At 42.4% G+C, this 19,523-nt stretch overlaps 1 protein-coding gene across 5 annotated transcripts in view; it reads right to left on the bottom strand.

Annotated features, from left to right (window-relative positions):
• Positions 1 to 19,523, bottom strand: part of iqsec1b (IQ motif and Sec7 domain ArfGEF 1b) — a 202,997-nt gene that overhangs the window by 35,154 nt on the left and 148,320 nt on the right. The window contains exon 1 of one of the 5 annotated variants that reach the window (XM_071495642.1): positions 15,161 to 15,301. The exons of the other annotated variants lie outside the window; for them this stretch is intronic. Coding sequence (XP_071351743.1) covers positions 15,161 to 15,231 — 71 coding nt within the window. The 5' untranslated portion in view covers positions 15,232 to 15,301. Of the gene's footprint in view, positions 1 to 15,160; positions 15,302 to 19,523 lie in introns of those variants that run through there. 5 annotated transcript variants of the gene reach the window in all.

Raw genomic sequence — 19,523 nt, 5'->3', positions numbered from 1 at the left:
TCCAGGGTTGAGTGTGTTTGTTGTGGCTTGAAATATGAGATTGTATTTGACCTGATTCCTTTTACAATCCACTCCACCTTAATTAGGAGCCAGAACTACATGTGCACAAACAGGCATGCAATTTAACAACAATTGAGAGCTGGTAATAGAGTCATAAATGTTGTTTTCCATTACTCTGCACCATCTGAAGACTGTGTGCAGCGAACACCAATAACATGCCTGTACATTTATAACCATCTTCTGAGTAAGCATCATATCCTGTTTACAGACACTGGGGAATAAATTCATTTTGACATTACAACCAAGATCTAGACAGCAACTGACCTCGTGCTCTGGCCAGGCTCCAACTGCTTCACCCCCACCCCATATGAGCATGGCCCAGGCCTGACTGTGTCTCTGCTGTACACTGTAAAGCTGTTCAGGTCAGCCCTGTAATCCCACATCCCACCCACGTGTGGCCCTCAGAGGGAGGTGGTGGCCCTGCTATCTCTGCCTCAAGCCTCTCCACCAGAGAGAGACAGAGAGAGAGAGAGAGTAGAGGAGAGAGGCATTCATGGGCTTGTGCACCCATTATACATATGCATTTTATAAAGTCAACAAGCTGCACAGTCAAGAGCTGGCACATGAAAACACAGTTGATGTTTTGTTGATGACCATATGGCACTGAATCCATCTAATGTTTATGCTCTGCTGTGGTAGTCCCTCTGACCAGCGTGCAGTATTCAGCTTATCTTTGCTAATCCTCCAACCGTAACTCCGCCTCCACCCTGTTCCTGAGACACCTATAAGCTCTAGTGCCGAACCAGCACCGTTAACCCACAGCATTGTTGTGAGCAGCAAACACTGAGCAGTCTCAGGCAGAGGCTGAGGAAGGTTTAAAAGATAGTACCAGTTTATTACAACCTGGGTCTTATTTTTGTAGATCTGACATCATTTCTATCAGGTTTAAAATCATCGTACTCATCAAAGTAATAGCTGAAATCTGGCAACTCGGTGACATCACTACAACAAAGTCTGATTGGGCAAGACACACTAGCAGTCAGAGGATAAGGCCGTAAACAACATGATAATCCCTACTTACACAGGAAAACGATACCAGAGAAAGTAGGTTGGTCAAAGTTCAGCCACTCTTGGTACAGGCTTTCTGAAGGGTTCACCAACACCATGTTATACCACACAGAATGAAAATGTAATACCTGTTTCATAAACTGAGTATATTCAGGAAAACCAGCAGAAATGACTGGTTCTCTAAGGCCTGGAATTATTTACTACTACTACTTAAACATTTTGTCAGTGCTTCCCAGCAGTGTAGAAAAATAATTCCTACCAATAGAATTAATTTGACCAACTTATATTATGGTTGGTAAGGAGACAATTATTCATCATGTTACAAAAAACTCATAAATTCAGCTCAACATAATTATTCTTACTGTCTCTCCTGAGTTACAATCCCTGGGTAGACATTTGGACACTACCCTAATTGTCTCTATTTTACAGAATACTTTGACATGTTGGGAAATACACTTGATTGCTTGTAAGATCAACACCATTCTCATATCTGTCTGTTAAATATGTAGTCAGAGCCAGGAGATGGTTAGCTTAGCTTAGCACCACAGCATCAAACAGCTAGACTGGCTCCGTCCAAATGAACCTCTAAAGCCTCTAAAGGTGCCATTTGTTGGCCGGGCTGAGTGACTTCTCAGAGTCTTGCCATTGCTGTGAGGTTGCCAGGCAACCAGCAGAGACTCCAGTAAATTACTGCCCCCAGCCAAGACATAATCCAGCACATAACACTAACCCTAACCCAGGAAAACCACAACTTGTCCTTTGTAAACTTGGCTTTTGAATAGATTTAACAAACAAGTTAGCATGTTAGCCTGAAATGTTAGCTTTAGAGCTATCAAGTTTAGCTGTTTCCCCTAGCTAGCTAACTAGCTGTTTCGAGTCTTCATGCTAACCAGCTGCTGGCTAGTACATATATACAGTACCCTGAGTTTTCCAGTCACTAAAATTGCCCGCTCAAACTTGTCTAACCATCTTACTTCTTTTTGGAAATGTTGCTACTTTCCCAGATCTCAGCAATTAACATGTTGACTCCGGTGTTATTATTACTGAGAGGAATGGTGGCTAAATGACTAAAATGACTAAACTAAGACCCAAGTCATGATAAACAGGATTTATGGTTGGAGTAATCCAAGCAGATTTAATCTCAGCCAGACAAAATAAGGTACACATCTACCTCTGATTCAACAATAAATCTGTGTCATAACCAGGCATTTAGTAAATCCCTACAATCACATTTGTTTTTACTTTCTGCATTTGTGTTCCACAGCAGAGAATTTTTATCATCAATTCCTATCGTCAGTGTTTGTTATTGCCAGGTCTGAATGCTGTGCAGACAATCCCAGTGAACCCAGATGCTATCTGATGATTCCAGACAGGAAGTGTGACACCGCATCATCAGCTGGCACAGGAAGTTCAACTAACTGAGATTCTGTCCATAGAAAACTCCCCAGCAATCAGATTTCAGAATGCCAAGATACTAGATAACAAGCAGTGAAGCAGACGCATTCTCAAAGAACTCATCACCTGTCATGGACACGCGCGACATGCCTTTCCCTCACACAGGAGACACAACAGATCCTGACATGTTTAGTTTGCCCTGAAAACAGATGAGAGCCTTGCAGTGACGTAGACCTGAGGTGCGTCTGGATGAGCTGCTTCATCAGTATTCACAAACACTTTGCTATTCCAGGAAGAGCAGCCCAGCTGAGCGTGCTCAGACTGTGTCTGAGAATGGCTGGACACCGGCTATGTGTGAAGGTGAAGACAAAACATGGAAACATAGGGGTGAATGCAAAAGACGAGGGAAGTTAAACTCAAAGAGCAATGTTTTTTGCACCAGGTTTTGCAGGTTTTGTCCATACTGTTTGTCCTTTCCTGTCCTTTTATTCCACTGAACTCTCCCTGCACAAGAAGCTGCTGTGTATCAAATTACAACATCTCTTAATGCCAATAAAACCTTATAGTCTAGTAGTTTTCAAGGAAGAGGGATGGTTGAATTTTCACAGCTGGCTCATTGTGGTCACTTCGTGCCGCTTGATTTTGCCCATATGAGCCACATTAATGGAGCGAACACTCAAATTTAAATTGTTTTGAGTTTGCAAGATCACAATCAAAGAGGCTTGGTGTAATTGCTCCCATGTTTTTGCCTGACACCCGAGCATAGGCACTGAGATGCTGAGGTTAGTGGTTACTTGCATTAGTGAAGGTCGTTGGGCAGAAAATGTGCAACTTTGCACATTTGCATGAGTTTATAAAAGTGGTTTGAGGTTTTAATGGGATTTTTTTATTTCTTTTATTGAGGCTCCAAGGTTGTGGAGCTGCAGTTAACAGCTACACAAATACCTCGGGTCTGACTCGATATGTTGTTTGAGCGTCTGTCTTTGGTCTGTCATCAGCTCTGCATATTAAATTGTTTTTTTCTTGGCACCAGGTGCATCAAACTGGTTGTATGAAATGGGGTTTAATTCCAGGTAGAGTGGAGAAGTTTGATGCTGCCAAGTTTTCACTCGCCTGAATGTTCCACACACTTCTGCAGGAACTGTGTCCTTCTATTCCCTCTAGTTTCTTCATCATGTAGCTGTTACAGTCTGCACATTTACACCCTCTAGAGGTGAAGTTAAATTTCAGATTGGAAAACTAATGAGGTGAAACCATTAAACACAAACATATGCACAACTTCATCCTGAATTCAATCTTTCACAAAGGTCCTGACATGGTTCCTAAATTCCACTTATCATGACAACACTACATGAAAAGGTGTCCTGAGGTGGACTCCTTGGGTGGTGTGAGTCCACCTCCTCCATCACCAACAACCTGCCAACTCTATGTTGGACTAACCAGGCCAGTGGTGAACAAGGAAAAGGGAGAAATAGACGAAGAATTATCTGCATAACCCTCACAGGTCCTCCCTCCCTCCTCCCTTATCTGCCAGCCATTGGTCATCACTGGCTGTGCTGCTGCCAAAGTGACTGATGGACAGTACCCTCTGCTGTCCACTCTGAGCTGGACCATCAGGGCAAAATTATTCAGTCTGAGATCCTTGCTGAGCGGTCATGACAGACTATAGATCCGCCTGCTGCCCCCCGTTGCTGTTTTCAAGGACGTTTAATCCAGAGGAGGGAAAGGAATTGGGAGCTCAGGAGGAGCAGCTGTACATCATCTGCTGCGAGGCACAGGACTGAAAACTGAAGGTGGGGGGCATCTATTATCTATCACAAGGGAAGAGCCAAACTCATCTGGCTCAGGCCTAAGAGCATAGTCCCCAAAATGTCAGGACAGGAAAAGAAATGACAAAAAGCAAGGTGTTAGACTAACAAAGAAAATTAAATGTCATCCTGTATTACACCATGAGGAAAATAGTTTCTCTGTGGAGCACAGACGCACATGTGGCCTACACCAGCAGCAAACTGAAGAAGTGAAGGATTGTCAGAAATGCCAGGAGTTACAAACAAATCAAGCCACAGAGAGATTGCTGCGAGGAAGACAGACATAAACCTACCTTTGTTGTACAGATAAGGCTGAAATAAAGGAGAGCTGACTCCAGGCCTGTCTTGACCTTGTATAGCCTGACAGGAGCAGTTAAGTTAAATCTCCAGAAAAATGTCCATACAGGTGATAACAGCAGGACTCCTCTCCTTCACACTGATGGATTTCCAGTGGAACGTGGATCTAGCTCTGGTTATTGTGGCTAGTAGGCACCACCCTGCCTGTCTCTCCCCTGCCAGCTCCTGTCCCGTCCCTCTTTCTGTGGTGTTGTTACACACACTGAGGCTATTGAAGGACAGGCAGCACCTCTGTCTACACACCGGCTCTGGGCACTGTTGATGTTGGCATCTGCAATAAAGGCTGCCTTTCTCTTTCCTGCATGTCCCCCTGCCCTCCTGCTGGCGTGTTCACCTCTGCCAAGGAGAGCTGTGAGGCTGAAATGGAAGAAAGGTTGTGTGATGGCGTTGTGCTGGCTGTGTGTGCCTGCCTGTCAGGGAAAGGGAGTGGCAGCCTGGTGTGACACACTTGATTACCCTGGCTGATTGGGGATTATTTTTGGCCTCCAATGACACCCTCCTAAAACTGAAACTCTATGCTGTGTTTTCTTCTATAATTATCTCTTACAGTTGTCACGTCAGATTGACTCACTCATCTGACACAGAATAGGTCCTCTTTTTTTTTTCTCACTGGAAATCATACCATAACCAGCACATGATACCCAGTGTTCCCTTCTCTTCCTGTGAGTAGACAACCTGGGTAAACTTAAAGGTCCCATATTGTATAAAGGTAGATGTCCATTTCTTATTTGATTATAAAGCAGGTCTAGGTTCTGTCTTAATACTGTGAAAGTATCAAAGCTTCAGTACACAGAGAAATGCACACAGCCTGTATTCAGAAACTGACCCTTAAAACGGAGGAGTCAGGACTTCTGCAACTTTGTGATGTCACAGAAAAGCAGTCACCACTCTCAGGTATGCCTGAAGGCCAGCCCACCTGGACCAACCATCCAACCTTGCAGAATTTGGTTTCTCTATATATTTTAATTTGATCACTCAGAAAACAGTCAGCCAATCAGAGGAGAGACCCAGAGCCTCAGACTTGTTGTTACTAGAGCTCCAAAGAGAAGCCTGAGAGAGGAGATGCTAAACTACACTGAGATGATTTTTGGTTCTTAAAACCACAAATATATCATCTTGTGAATATAAACACTTCACATAAAACACAGGAATAGTGTCAAATATGGGACCTTTAATGAAATAGGAAAGTAGTTCAGTGTTATCAGCATGATCTTTGCTATAGGAGAGCACAGTCCCTTATATTACTTAAAGCTCCTTTAATCCATTTTTATTAATAACTGTTAAAAATGTCATATTCTTTAATATTACTCAATTAAATGACTACAGTATGTGTAATTTAAAGAGTGTAACTTACAGTGACAAACCAACAGAAAATTATAACCCAACTGCAGCTCCTCTTAGCTAAAGGGAGATTTTCAACCACTTTTAGCTAATCCTTTTGGTTAATTTTACAGCATATTTACAGTATAGCTCATTTCCACCACTTTCACCAACATAATTTCCAGCAACAACAAGGAGCTATGTTCAGTGAAAAAAAGCTCTGAGAAGCTGGCTATAGGTTTCTTACCCTACACAAGAAACTTATAGACAGACAGACAAAGTTAGTGACCAGCTAGCAAAGAAAGATATTTTTCTCAGGAGTAAAAGAACAGTAAATATTTGACTTATATCAATCAGCTCAACACAGAGAACTAGTGTGTTTGCGATAGAAATGTAAAAATTAGAATGTCAAATGTGATCGCTAACAGCATTTGGAGGTGTTAGACTTCTAAATGGTAAAAAAAAAATTGAACCTGAGAGAAGAGGAAACTATCATTCTTACTGTTGAGTATCACCATGCCCTCTACGACTGTCCTGATGCAGTATCAGTAAAGAGCTTACAAGACACAATCTACAGACTCATAAAAATAATGCTGTAGCCTGATCAGCTGACTCCCATTCACTGCCTCAATGGAGTGTATTCCATTATATTTCAAAGAGAGTTCTTTACCATATGTTAAAAGTCAACCTCCATAATTTACTTCACATAAATTTGCATTAGGCTTACAAATGGCTGCCTTAAATTGTGCTCTGCGTCACCAATTTGTTAATAAGCCAGTAAACACCACATTTGCCTTTCCGAGCTAAGTGTATGCTGTCCTGTAGGTCTGTACAGTATTTGTAATTAGACTAATTGTGAGTCCCATCTGGCAAAACTGCCAATATTAGTCTTCAGAAGCCACACAAACCGGGCCCTAGTACAGTTCATGCATACTTATATATACACTGGCAGTCAGAGTAACTGAGACTGAAATGTTAGTTCTTTTAACCTGTTCAAAAATTTAAGACAGGCTATCAGTTTGCTATCAGTATGCTAACAGTATACCGCTCAGCGGGTGCTGAAGATTAGGTTCTACTACATTTAAGAGGTATCTACTCTATTTATCTAGGCCATGCAGGGGCCAAGCAGGAGCCACTAAAATGCTTACTGTGTAGGTTAATATATCTTTAGCACTTCGACCTTGTGATGAGGAGACCTCTCGTTGACTTTTCTTGTCCCCAGAGATGTGTTTCCTCCTCTTGAACCCTTCCTCTTCAGATGTGACCTCCGCCAACCTTCTGAACCCACACTTCCTGTACACATCTTCAGACGGAGGAGCCCCCTGCTCCACAGCCCACTGTGTAGGCAATATGCGTCAGCTTGTTGCACCCCTGTCAAGGGGCTCTCTGAAGAGCCGCCTCTATTAAAACTCCAAAACATGACAAATCTGGGCAGATAAGGAGGGTGTTGTTCAAACATGCAAGTCATGGTGGTGTGGCACCAAAGAAACATAACTCTGGAAGAATAGTAAATTCTCTCATGTTACAGGGTGTGTGGTGTTGACTGCTGCTTTTCCAAGAAAAGGAAGATAAATGATTATGCTTCATTTGCCTGACTCATGACTCTTGTGATTATGAAATGGATGACACAATATGTACAGTATGTCTTATCAGTGTCAGTGTGGTGGGTAACCCTGAAGGATCTGTCCTATAGAGCCTCAGCACGGTTGACAGTGTCTGTTTTATTTATGTTTAGGAAGAATACTAAAATCTCAGCAACTTTCAAATCCAGTGAAATATGATTTGGACAGTCAGCAGAAGTTATTTCCTTAAGATAAAAAAAAAAAACAAAAAAAAAAAACATATGGATGTCATGAGGAGGTGGGATGAATAATTGTTTTTTTACGGATGAGAAGGTGAACAGTGCAATATATCAAAGGAACAGGAAGGAACATTTTCATTCTCCATCCTGGTCATCATTTTCCAGAATTTACTGTTGACGGCCTCCACTTCAACTTTTTGTCAACAGCTTTTTACTGCGGTGAGTCCCACACGTGGGACTCAGTGGGACGTAGTTTGACAGCAGTAGGTAGAGTGAAGGGAAGCGAGACCTGAGAAGCTCTGACAACTACTGTACCCCTGGCTGTTTTTTTGAAGAACCCAGTTGGTGTCTCAGTCACACTCCAAAGGCAAGAGTTCTCCTAAGACAATAATGTTTTTCTACAGGAGAACTGCAGGAGTTCTTGTCTCCTGAGGCGATGAATGTGGTGTTTGACTATCTGCCACCTCAATGGCCTGACAGGGCCTGCCAGTGTTAAGGTAATTGCCAGGTATGAGCACTCCTCCCTACTGCATATATATACCTTCCCTTCCCTGAGGTTACATGTGATGCCTCCTTTCCATGGAAAGACATTATGACCAGACTGGAGTGGAAATGAACTGAAGCCACTGAAATTTGTCATGCATGTATGAACTGAGGGATTCATGACATCATTTCTTGAAAACAATTATAGCAAAGACAATTTTAAGTTGAATAAAATGTTTGTGTTCACCATGGAGGAGTTCTTGTGACAAGTGTTGGAAATGCTAGCCCAACACTGAGGCTAAGTCCACACTATAGATTCTGGTTTGAAAACGAGAACACTCTCTATCCAGACAAGCTCCTTATCAGAAATATTCTCTGTTCATCTGAAAATGAAAATCACATGATAAATAATGTGCACTGGGCATGCCCATGCCGGTGTAAACAGGAAGTAGGTGAGCGTCAGGAAGTGAGCGTGGGTGTCTGTGTCATTATTTCCACAGTCTCAGTTTCTGCTTGTCTGGACTACAGACGACAGAGTTTTCTAACTAAAATTGGGCAGCAGCGTCTCCAAAAGTCTCAGTATTAGGGGCTCAAAAACTCAAAAACAGGCATATACTTAAAAAAAGTTGTGCAATTTAAAACTAAAACTATTAGTGTGGAAGAAACAGTGCGATTTTTGCCACAAAAATCAGCAGCAGCAGCTGGGCTCTATTGGTTTTAAAGGACCTTGTACCAAAAACTAATTCCCTGTTGTTTTAGAATACCAGCATGCACCTGTCCCTTTCACACACAGTATCTTTGCTTTTTCTCTGGTCTATGCTATACTTTGCATTTCTGTAGACCGCTGCCATCGCTACAATAAATAACTCTCAAATATCTACATTGAAGCCTGCAATTTAGTAAAAAAGTACCGTCTCTGAAAGATTAGAATTGAAATAACTACATCTTCAAAAGGAAATCCGTGTTGTTGCTGCAGTTTACTGCTGTGATATTCAGAAAAATATTCTTGTGGGAATTTTAGGCCATAAACTGTTTAAACAATCAACCTGAATTGACCTGATTTTTCATCTCCAAACGGGATTCAACTTTGGGGAAACCAATGAAACTGAGTCTTGTAGCAAACAGAGCTTGCAAATATTTCTCACACTTTTTCAAGATGCTTTCGCGCCACTTGGATGGCGATTCATACAATTTCTCTGTTCAAGTTCATTTATTGTTGTTCTCTGCAGTTGCAACCTGGGCAGGGTCCAGTGTAGTAAACCTACCCATCTGGAGTGGACAGGATAAAACACTCTGAGCCCAGTCTGCTGGAGGAACTAAATCAGATTCTCATCTGGTTATGAAATAACAAGAATGAGGGGAAATGAGCAGTTCTTTGCTCCTGATGAAACCCAAACAACTCCAGTCCTAAGGTGCGTCCCGCCTTGTTGGTTTTCCTTTGGTGAGAACATACGGAAAAGCAAGCAGCTAAACCACAATCATCATGGGCCACTGGGGCTACAAACACAGGGCTGTACTGCAAGTGGAAAAACACACAAATTGATTCGAATACCATGTGCTGTACACCTCTGGTAGGTTACTTTTGGCTACATCATGGGAGACACCTGGCACAAGTGATAGGTCACTGTCTAATGATGAGAAATTACTGTATAACCTGACTCATGGTGAGGGAAAAGGTTTTTTTCCTTTGCCTGTTTACGTCTTTTAAAGATGTCAGTAGTGAAATGACAGAGAAGTGTGGGGTTAGAGATGACCTGCAACGTAGGTCAACAGCCAAACTCAAGCTAGTTGCAATTTAGGGTCAGCGCCTTAATGCAACCCCAGCACCGGTTCATTGAAAGGTTGGCCCTGAAACACAGACAGAACATTTTATGCACCACACCAAGCTTCATGTGAGTGAGCTTTTCCAAAGCACAAACTCAAGTCTGCGTTTTCCTTGGCAAGACTACAGGAAAAGTATCCCCACTGTGAAAGCTCCATTCAGTTTATGAGCAGAAAAACACTTTATTTAAAAGCATCCAATTTGAAGATGCCCATTCGCTAAACAGTCATTAATGTTTTTGTGCTTGATGTTTGTAATACGTTTTCATATTTTGATACACATGCAGTACGCACAAGTAGTACACACATAGTACATATGAAAAAATGTCTACGTATGTTCATACATTTTTTCAGGAGAGACTTTTCATTTCTCTCAGGAGTAGCACAGATCTGCCTACACTGGCCACACTACAGTGAGAGCGAACAAGCTAGCTAAGAGCATCAGCCACAAGCCTGCGAGTTCTCTCACTCTGTGGTTAAAATAATCTTCCTCATGAGGAGATAAGGCTGACACTCCTTACAAACTCCAATTACACATGGAACTGGTGACTGGAATGTGATTTCTCTGTTAACTTGCCCCACAATTACAGTAAAAGCTTGATTTCATTCCAGCCTGGTCTTCAGCCAAAGCCTGCAACAACATGTAGAATATTCTCTTGTGCACTGTCTTTGCTTTGACTTGTAGCAGCTACATCTCATGACTAACTACTGCCTTGCTGTAATAGTGAAACTAAAACACTCTGACACGCTATCGTTCACAATGTACATCATATCCAGAGCGTGATGTGTACTGACAGTAATTGTGGTAATAAGTGGAAGAGACAGAGCGAGCACCAGCAGAATAATCCCCCGCAGCTTTTCCCTGCCACATGTTAGTGGGCCTTATAGCAACCTGTTGACACCAATCCCAGAGACCCAGTGGGCCAATGCCAGGCATGCATAAACAGCCTGTAATCCGCATTGCACACTGGCTGAACCACGCATCTTATCATTGGGCATCTGAGAGTCAGAGAGCTGTGTGTGTACAGAGGACAGCTGTCCTATAGTGGCTAAATAATCACATTCACATATAATTACAGCTCAGGAGGATTTTATGGTTTTGCCCACTTTTTTTGGTTGGGTGCAAAAAACCGACTTCCACTTAGTTAAGGTATTGAAAAGAGTGAGTCTGTCCTCCCATTAAAACAAACACCCTATAGGTCGTCTGTGCCAGCAGCTTATTACGACCCATAGAGACGTTTTATTGTTTTTATTGTCAGGCGACCTCTGGCATCTATTGTGATTCTGAAGGGAGCAAAGGAGGGAGTCAGGTGATGTTCTATAAAGAGCGACAAAGTCCATGTCAGGAGGAGTTCGGGGTGGGTAGATGGCTCAACAAAACTATGGTCCTTGACATGGGAGCTGATCATTTCTGGTTCAAACCGATGATCATCATTGCTACTTTTATCCTCGACGTTCTATAATCTGTTTATTATTGTAACCATGATGACCAGGGTCTCCTTACCTTACACTGTAAGGTAAGACTGTGACAGTGCTAACCTTTGATGGACACACAGGAAGCTACCATATTAAGTGTATGGCTGGGCTTCATCTGAAAATTGATGTTGCCAGTGACAGCAAAAAAATACACATAAACATACAAAAACAAACATTTTCATAATCACATTTAAGTAATTTAATTTATTTAAAAAGTAATTTTATTTCATTTAAATAAAAACTGTATTTCTATAAAGTCAGTTTTATAAAAAAAAGTAGCTATAGTTGTTGAATGTATAATTGAAGGCGTGGCCGCTTTGACTGACAGGTGAGTGAGCGTATGCTTGCCACAAACCAGCATGAACCAAAGTCTCAGCTCCACACATGCCCCACCTCTCATTTTTGGATTAGCCAGGAGGTAGGCGGAGTCAGTCACTGCCAAGATGACAACGGTGGAGCAGCCCACTCTGAGCATCAAAAACGCTCTTCAGAAACCTAGAGTGACAGCACGGAGGATATGTCCATCTTCATTTACAGTCTGTGGTTGTCAGATGACACAAGCAGATGTGCAATTTTATTATTAGTATTACACAGTCATATGGCAACCAGGAGCAGCTGTGTTCTTCAGTCATCTGTCTCACTTGCATCTGATGGACACATCTGATCGCAACCCAAACAATCTATTAACTTCTATTTCACACATGTAATTACACTGTATGGACTGGATGCATCCCGTATCTACACTGAGGGACTGAAGCAGCTTCTACGATGCAGCCTGTGGACATTATGTCACAGTCTAAAATTGGCAAAATCTTTTATTTTAAGGGCAGGATAAGTAAGTAAGATAACCAGTGCGGCCAGACAATCACAGCAACTTTCAGTACTTCACGATACCCGGTGCTACATATTTCGATTGGTACTGGCTGGTGTCGCACCAGCCAAATGCACGTGGGCAATGTGTAATGTGAGCAATGCCATTTTGCCAACAACAAAACTAACCATGATCAAATTGTGGCCATGACAAGCTTCCAGCACCACCTTTTTAAAAAAGGATATTCGTACAATATTTTGAGAATGGACACTAACAATGTTATGCTTCTTTAATTTATAGAAAACAAATGTAAGATGTAAGATCTTGAGAAACTGTCCTGCAAAAAAACGAGCCCACATGTCGTTTGCGCAGCAGGTTATTATCACCTATAGCTACGTTTTATTGTATATTATTTACATCTAGCTGCCGTAATAATTATAACAGGGGCAAAGGGAAAAGTGTGGTGACATAGTTTATAGAGCGACAAAGTCCATGTCAGGAGGAGGTTGGGGTGGATGGATGGGTCAACAAAACATAGGAATATGACACAGGAGAGTGATGTTCAATTCCCATGTGAAAGCAGCAGTTTATGTTGTTTCTATTATCCATGACCACTCAACAAAGTTATCCACATTGTTATTGGTGTAACCATGACAACAAAGATCATCTAATGTTGAGGAAGTACTTATTTTAATCCAAATCTTCTCCTAAACCTCACCAAGCCATGACCATTATTATAGTAACCATGGTGACGAAGGTAGGTAGGCTGTTCTCTGTACAGTCCATGTGGTTATTATCGTAACTACTACAACGAAGGTCTGGTACACCTGCCACTGTAGAGACGCTAATTCAGGAGACACTGCTATGGGTTGTATCAGAGGGATTAAACAAAGACCTGTGTGGTTGTTCAGGTGGGGGCGCTGTCTGCAGTTTCATCTTGTTTACAAAACCGAGCCTGGACCGATGTTCATATTCAGTGAGTTCCTCAAGAAAATCTGGTATCTGGATTATCCACCTAGGCTGAGCACATGTGGAATAAGGCATCACTCAACAGTCTAATTGTTTATTCTCTGTGTCAAATGAGCCACATCACATTAACTTCTTCAAACACAAAGAGCACGACTCAGATTTAGAAGATTTAAAAAAAAAAAAAAAAAAATGTCGTACTGCAGCTTCCATGACTCAGTGTCAAAGATTTGAATTCTGTTCAACCTGAGCAAACTCCAGTCACACTCATTATCCTGCGGAGGAGTTTCCTGGGTGTGATAATGAATGACAGGCCAGCAAAGCGAGCTTCTGTACGGGCCCTTCCTAAAACCTATGAAATGCAACGCGAGATGACTCATCAGACGCTTGTCACAGCTTCCTGGCTGCCTCTCGACTGCTCTGAATACTCCTGAAAACTCCTCTGATGGGCCCATGATTTATTTAACACGTGCTGATGTATTTTGCATTAAAACAGGCTAAATGCCTCAGTGCACTTCACTGGTGGAAAAGGCTCCTCCAGCACAGATTTGGATGTGTTATCCTCTCCGAACACTTGCATCATCAGTTTTGTTTTCCCAAAAACGGCCGGGTGGCAGATTCAAAGCAGGCAGGAAATGTTTTCGTACATGTTGGACAAGAAAGCAAATTCTCTCTGTCCTGACAGCTGAGATCCACAGAATCTAAAATCATTAAACATGTAAATTCACTGCACTACACATAGATTTTCATGAGCATAAAACAACAACAGCACAGCTCAGCCTGTTTTAATTCATAACCACAGAGGATTTCATCATTGTAGAATTATCTGATACCAAGCAGCTTAATGCTGCATAATCTACCCAACCTGAAAATCCTGCCCCCGAGGATATAAACCAAGGACCGAAAAAGCAGATCTGGCCTCAGAGATGGAATTATATCCACCAAGATCACACAAGTCACACGTAATCCTGCGCCATGGGCCAGAGCCCCAAACTCATTATTGATGAATTAATGTGTACTTTGCTAAAACCTATTAAAATGTATTAAGATATGCGAGATGAGGAGAAATATGGTAAGGCTGAGGAGTGCCTGCATGAGGCTGACACTCCATCTAATTTGCAGTAATGGGGAGTACAGGCACAGGAGCACATTCACTTTGAAAGTTGAAATGTTGTCTAGGTCAGCAGAGAGCAGCCTGATGTAATGAACTATTCCTGGGTCTGTTTAAACGATCAATAGGGATTCATCCCATGACCGCAGCTGTGCTCAGCAAAAGAGCACAAGGAACCAGGATGCAGAAAAAAAAGGACAACAAAAAAAACACAACAATCAATGCCCCCCCCCCCCCCCGGTCTGTAAAGCTGCTTGGAGGACACAACAGCCTCTGCATGATAGGAGAGGAGAGAGGGAGGCATGGGGAAGGAGGTGGGGAGGAGAGAGAGAGAGTAAGGACAACAACAACAACAGTCAGGCACTGTCTGAGAAGTTGAAACGTCCCTTCAGCCCCAGTTTGCAGCGAGCTGTGGGTGTCCTCCAGCGCAAACATCAGCTGCCATGACATCAGACTATGGGAAGATGGGAGGAGGGAATGGCTGGGGTTGGGGGTGGGTGGGGGGTGGAGGCTGGTGGTTTTGGGCATGCCAGTGCAGCTGCTGCGGTCTTCTCTGCCAGACACCTGCCCCGGCAGAGGGTGTAAACAGAGTATGCAGCCTACAGCACCCCTCTCTTCTATCTCCCCTCACACACAGGACACACACTTCTAACGGAGCAGAGCACAACGCGGAGGTAGGTGACATTAGAGAAGTGAAAATACAACAACAGAGACACGAGACGTGAAAGCAGCAGCAGTCCTACCAGCAGAGAGAGAGCAGCAGTCCACACAGTCCACACTGGCAGGATGAAAGCGAGGGACCATCCTTACACATTCACCTCCAGCTTCACAGAGACGGCTCGGGCCCTCTCCACCCTCTCTATCTGCCTCCTGTGCTTTGAGCCTCTCTCTACCCCCCCCCCCCCCCCCCCCCCCCCCCCCGTCACTCTCCACATGACTCTCTCGGCCCCTCCCCTTCACTCTGTCTCTCTCTCTCTCTCTCTCTCTCTCTCTCTCTCTCTCTCTCTCTCTCTCTCTCCCGCTCCAACCCCCCTGCCTCTCATCGGAGTTGTGCGTCCAGCCTGATGCAGCCTGGCGAGTCCTCGCCTCTTACTGGCACTGCTGCAAGGTCAAGGTTTGTCTCTGCGGCTTGTCCCTCACAGAGAGACACACACACACACACATGGACACTGAGAAAGAGCAGGTTTTTAATTCAGTCATTTCACCGACTGGCTTCTTCCTCCCCGGGAGAAGGTGCGGTAATTAATGAGATGAGCTGCTCTGAGTTTGATTGCAGGGATAATGTGAAGACTTCTCTGGCAGTGAAATGGAAAATAAAAAAGGAGGGTAAATTATGACTATGACAAACAAGCAGCAGCGCAGACAAAAATCAATCATGCTTCTGAGAAAAGGTTCACTTTCTGCTTCTCTCTCCCTGAAAGGCCCCATCAGCAAATAACACAATGACACAAGATTACTGAGTAACCTGAGAGACATACAGACTTCCACACAAATGGTGGAAATGATGATGGTTTTTAGATACAATAGTTGAGTTTCAGTACCAAATTACTTAAAACACCGGGAATAAAAAGATGTTTTTTTTATACAATCTGAAAGAAGCCAGACTTATAAAGTGCTAAGTGCTGTCTAAATATAAGCAGCTGTTTAAGAAGTTTGTCTACAGAAAAAAAATTGTCCAAAACTGGCAAAATTATGATTCACATCAAGAATCGCAGGCCTTTTAATCCATGTACTGTTGTCTCAGTCGATTTCCTGTTCTGAAACAAAATTCTTGAAAATGAAAAATGATGCTTTTTGAAATTAGCAAGGTTTCTAACAATGTCTTAAAAACACAAATAGAGCCATTTTCCATTCAATTTTGTTCTTGAAAAATAATTTAATTTTGTGTTGTTTTCTTATTACTGTTTTTCATATAGTGAATCAAACATGAAAAATCCAATTTTCATTAGTACAAAATGCTAAATTGGGGAGATTTTAAATTATCTTTGTTATGAAAAGGTGAACTGTAATATTTAATGTCTTCTGTTCTGTCATTTCCCATTGAAATAACTTGTAAATCACTTGTTTTCCTATTTTGGAAGAATTATAAATTCAGTCATTCAGTATCCCTCCTTTTAGGGTCACAGGGGGCTGGAGCCAATCCCAGCTGACACTGGGCGAGGGCGGGGTACACCCTGGACAGGTTGCCTATCACAGGGCTGACACAAAGAGGCAAACAACCAGTCACACTCACATTCACAACCACAGGTGGTTTACAGTCACAAGTTAACCTGCATGTCTTTGGACTGTGGGAGGACGCTGGAGTACCTGGAGGAAACTCCACACAGACAGGACCTGGTCGGACGGAAGGTTCAAAACCAGAACCTTGTTGCTGTGAGGCGACAGTGCTGCACCACCACGCTACTGTAAATTATATGTGATAGCAATTACTCAGGTCACACAGTGACAACTGTTTCACAGGCTGTAAGTAATCATGAGACAGACAGAACATACCCACGGTCCCTTCCCACTGCATGGTACTGACTCAGCTCGACTCTACTCGCCTTTTTTGTTTTCCATCAGGTAAAAGTTGTGGATTGTACCTGGTTCTTGTTTCGGTATCACCTCCACTGAGGTTCCAAGTGAGCTGAGGTGATACCAACAGGTGATGTGAAAACACTGCAGACTAGTGATTGTATAGAGAGAACAGCACCACAACGTAACCACTGCACGAGACGAGACATTCTGACCAAACGTATTATTCCAGATTATTCCACATATTGTTGGCAGACCACTGTTGTCTTGCACTTATTCTGTGCTTCTTTATGGACATACCCTACGCAAGCTATAACTGAACTGTCAATGATGCAGCTATTGCTCATAATGTTGAAGTGTGAACCCCTAGATAGGAAGTTCCCTATTAAGAAGAATGAATTTCAACCTTTTTTTCTATACATTTTATTTTGTGTCAGAAAAAGCTCTGATATCCTTTTTTTCAAATTAATTGACAAAACAATTATTTAAAAAAGCCCATTTTTAATTTTCTGATATTTGGAAATTGAGACAAAGGTACACAGATTCCTTTTCTTGATAACTGTGCATTTATAAATGTTCGACAAGTCACGTAAAATAAATGACACTCTCAGGTTCTTCAGAAATGACCCGAACAACTGTTCCAAGAACAATAAAACACTGCCTTATCTGATCTGTCCTCTCTGTGATGATGGTAAAACTGAAAGTATTCGGCTGGGGTTTGAGACAGATCAAAAGCATGTTTGCAAGTTTCTAACTGAATTTTGGTACCAATGCCACAACAATGCTTTTGTTAACACCTTACTCACTTTACGGGAGAAATGTGATGTGCTACAAGAAACTTTTTAGCCACACTATGGATGTGGCTCTGTGGATAACAATGTCACTGGACCAGTCGGCAGTTTTGTCCAGACTGAAATGTTTCAACAACCACTGGATACATCGCGACAGACATTCCTGGTGCCAAAGAGACCAAGCCAAGACTTTGGTGATTCCCTGACTTTTTCTTTAGCGCCATGAACAGGAAGACCTTTTTGGTTTTTAATGAGATGTCTTCATGACTATTGGATGGATTGCCATTCATGCGCCACGATAAATTGTAATAGCTTTGGTGATGATGTAACTTTGCATCTAAAATTTGAATTTGTCCAATACTTTGCTTTTTTGACCAAATTCTGGCAAAACTAGTGACAGTCCCATCATACATGGCTCTGCTGTGATTGTTGTTAATCCTAGGTGCAAAATACTACATCTGCTAAACATCATTATGTTAACATTGTCACTACAACCACGTCTCCATGCCGACATTAACATTTAGCTCAAAACATCACTGTGTTTAATCACAGCCCCACAGAGCTCCCAGCATGACCGTGTACTCTTAGTCATGTTTCCTGTCAACACAAGTTAAAGTGAACAAATGTTACATTTTGTCGAAACACAATCAGCCATGAACTTGCCTGAATAAGTAGAAAGTAGAAAGTGACAAATCTGACCACACATTCAGTGGTGACTTTTGGTCCACATGGCTCATAGAGACCGAGATTCTCTGCTACAACACAGCAGCACAGCACAGATATGCAGGTCTGAACTAAAAATGATCACGCCATGTTTGACGCATTGTTCAAACTGTCAAGACCTTCTGAAAAACAAGCTGACGATTGAGTATGCAGCCATATATGTGACAGTACAGGGAAAGTAAACTGGCAGAGTGTTTCTGTGAAGAAAAGCAGGACCTCAGGAGATAAGACTTACTGTTGTGACTGTAAACTGCAGTTGGCATGGAGCGGCATTAATATCCTGAGCGAGCTTCTCTATCCACCTGGGAGGAAGTTTGCCAGGGGTCGTGCCCCCTTCTAACCCGGGCACTCGTAGGCCTGTCGCCAAGTCGACTGATGTGGCAGCACGACTGTTGGTGGTGCCAGGAGGTACAAACAGAGAGACCGAGGGGGACGGTAGAGACTAGTTGCTGCGTTCTAACCACCAGGCCTATAGGATTACTGGTAATGGGATTTTCGACTAATGGCTCCCACTGACAGGTGGCGTCCCCGTTTAGCTCAAGTTCAGCTTTGGCTATAAAAACACTGCTGAGGTTTAAAGCTATCCCTTGCCAGTCTCTCTGTCCTGCAAAAATATCTTTCTTAGAAAGCTTTTTAGATTGTAGAGCCTGAAAATCTTTTACCTCCACAGCAAACACAAAAATAACTACCAGTGGGTTCAGATTCCCTTCCTGCAAACAAGTGATAATACCTCACCTGAATACCTAAATACCTAATATCTAAAATTATTAAGATATTATTATTGCTTTTAATTTACTATATATTATTTACTTTCCAGATAAAACCAAATAACAAACTGAAAACACCTTTACAGGATTTTTAAAAATTTTAAAAAAAAAAAGAAAAAGGAGTTTAGAAACTTGTTATTAATTGTGGAAATAGCAAAAAAAAAAAAAAAAAAAAAATTCTCAGTGTTGAGTCCACTTACTCAAAATTTCCCAGGCTTTCAGCTACATCTCATGACCTTCACCAGTGAGTGAAGTTTGCTCCGGGCAAATTTCATTCACTGTTTAGCACATTTTATTTGAATGGATATATA

This window comes from Trachinotus anak, unplaced genomic scaffold (assembly GCF_046630095.1).
Source record: "Trachinotus anak isolate AG129_WGS33_773 ecotype Australia unplaced genomic scaffold, CSIRO_AGI_Tana_v1 ptg000013l, whole genome shotgun sequence".
In the NCBI taxonomy this organism is placed as follows: Eukaryota; Metazoa; Chordata; class Actinopteri; order Carangiformes; family Carangidae; genus Trachinotus; species Trachinotus anak.
This window is presented reverse-complemented; position numbering and strand designations above follow the sequence as displayed.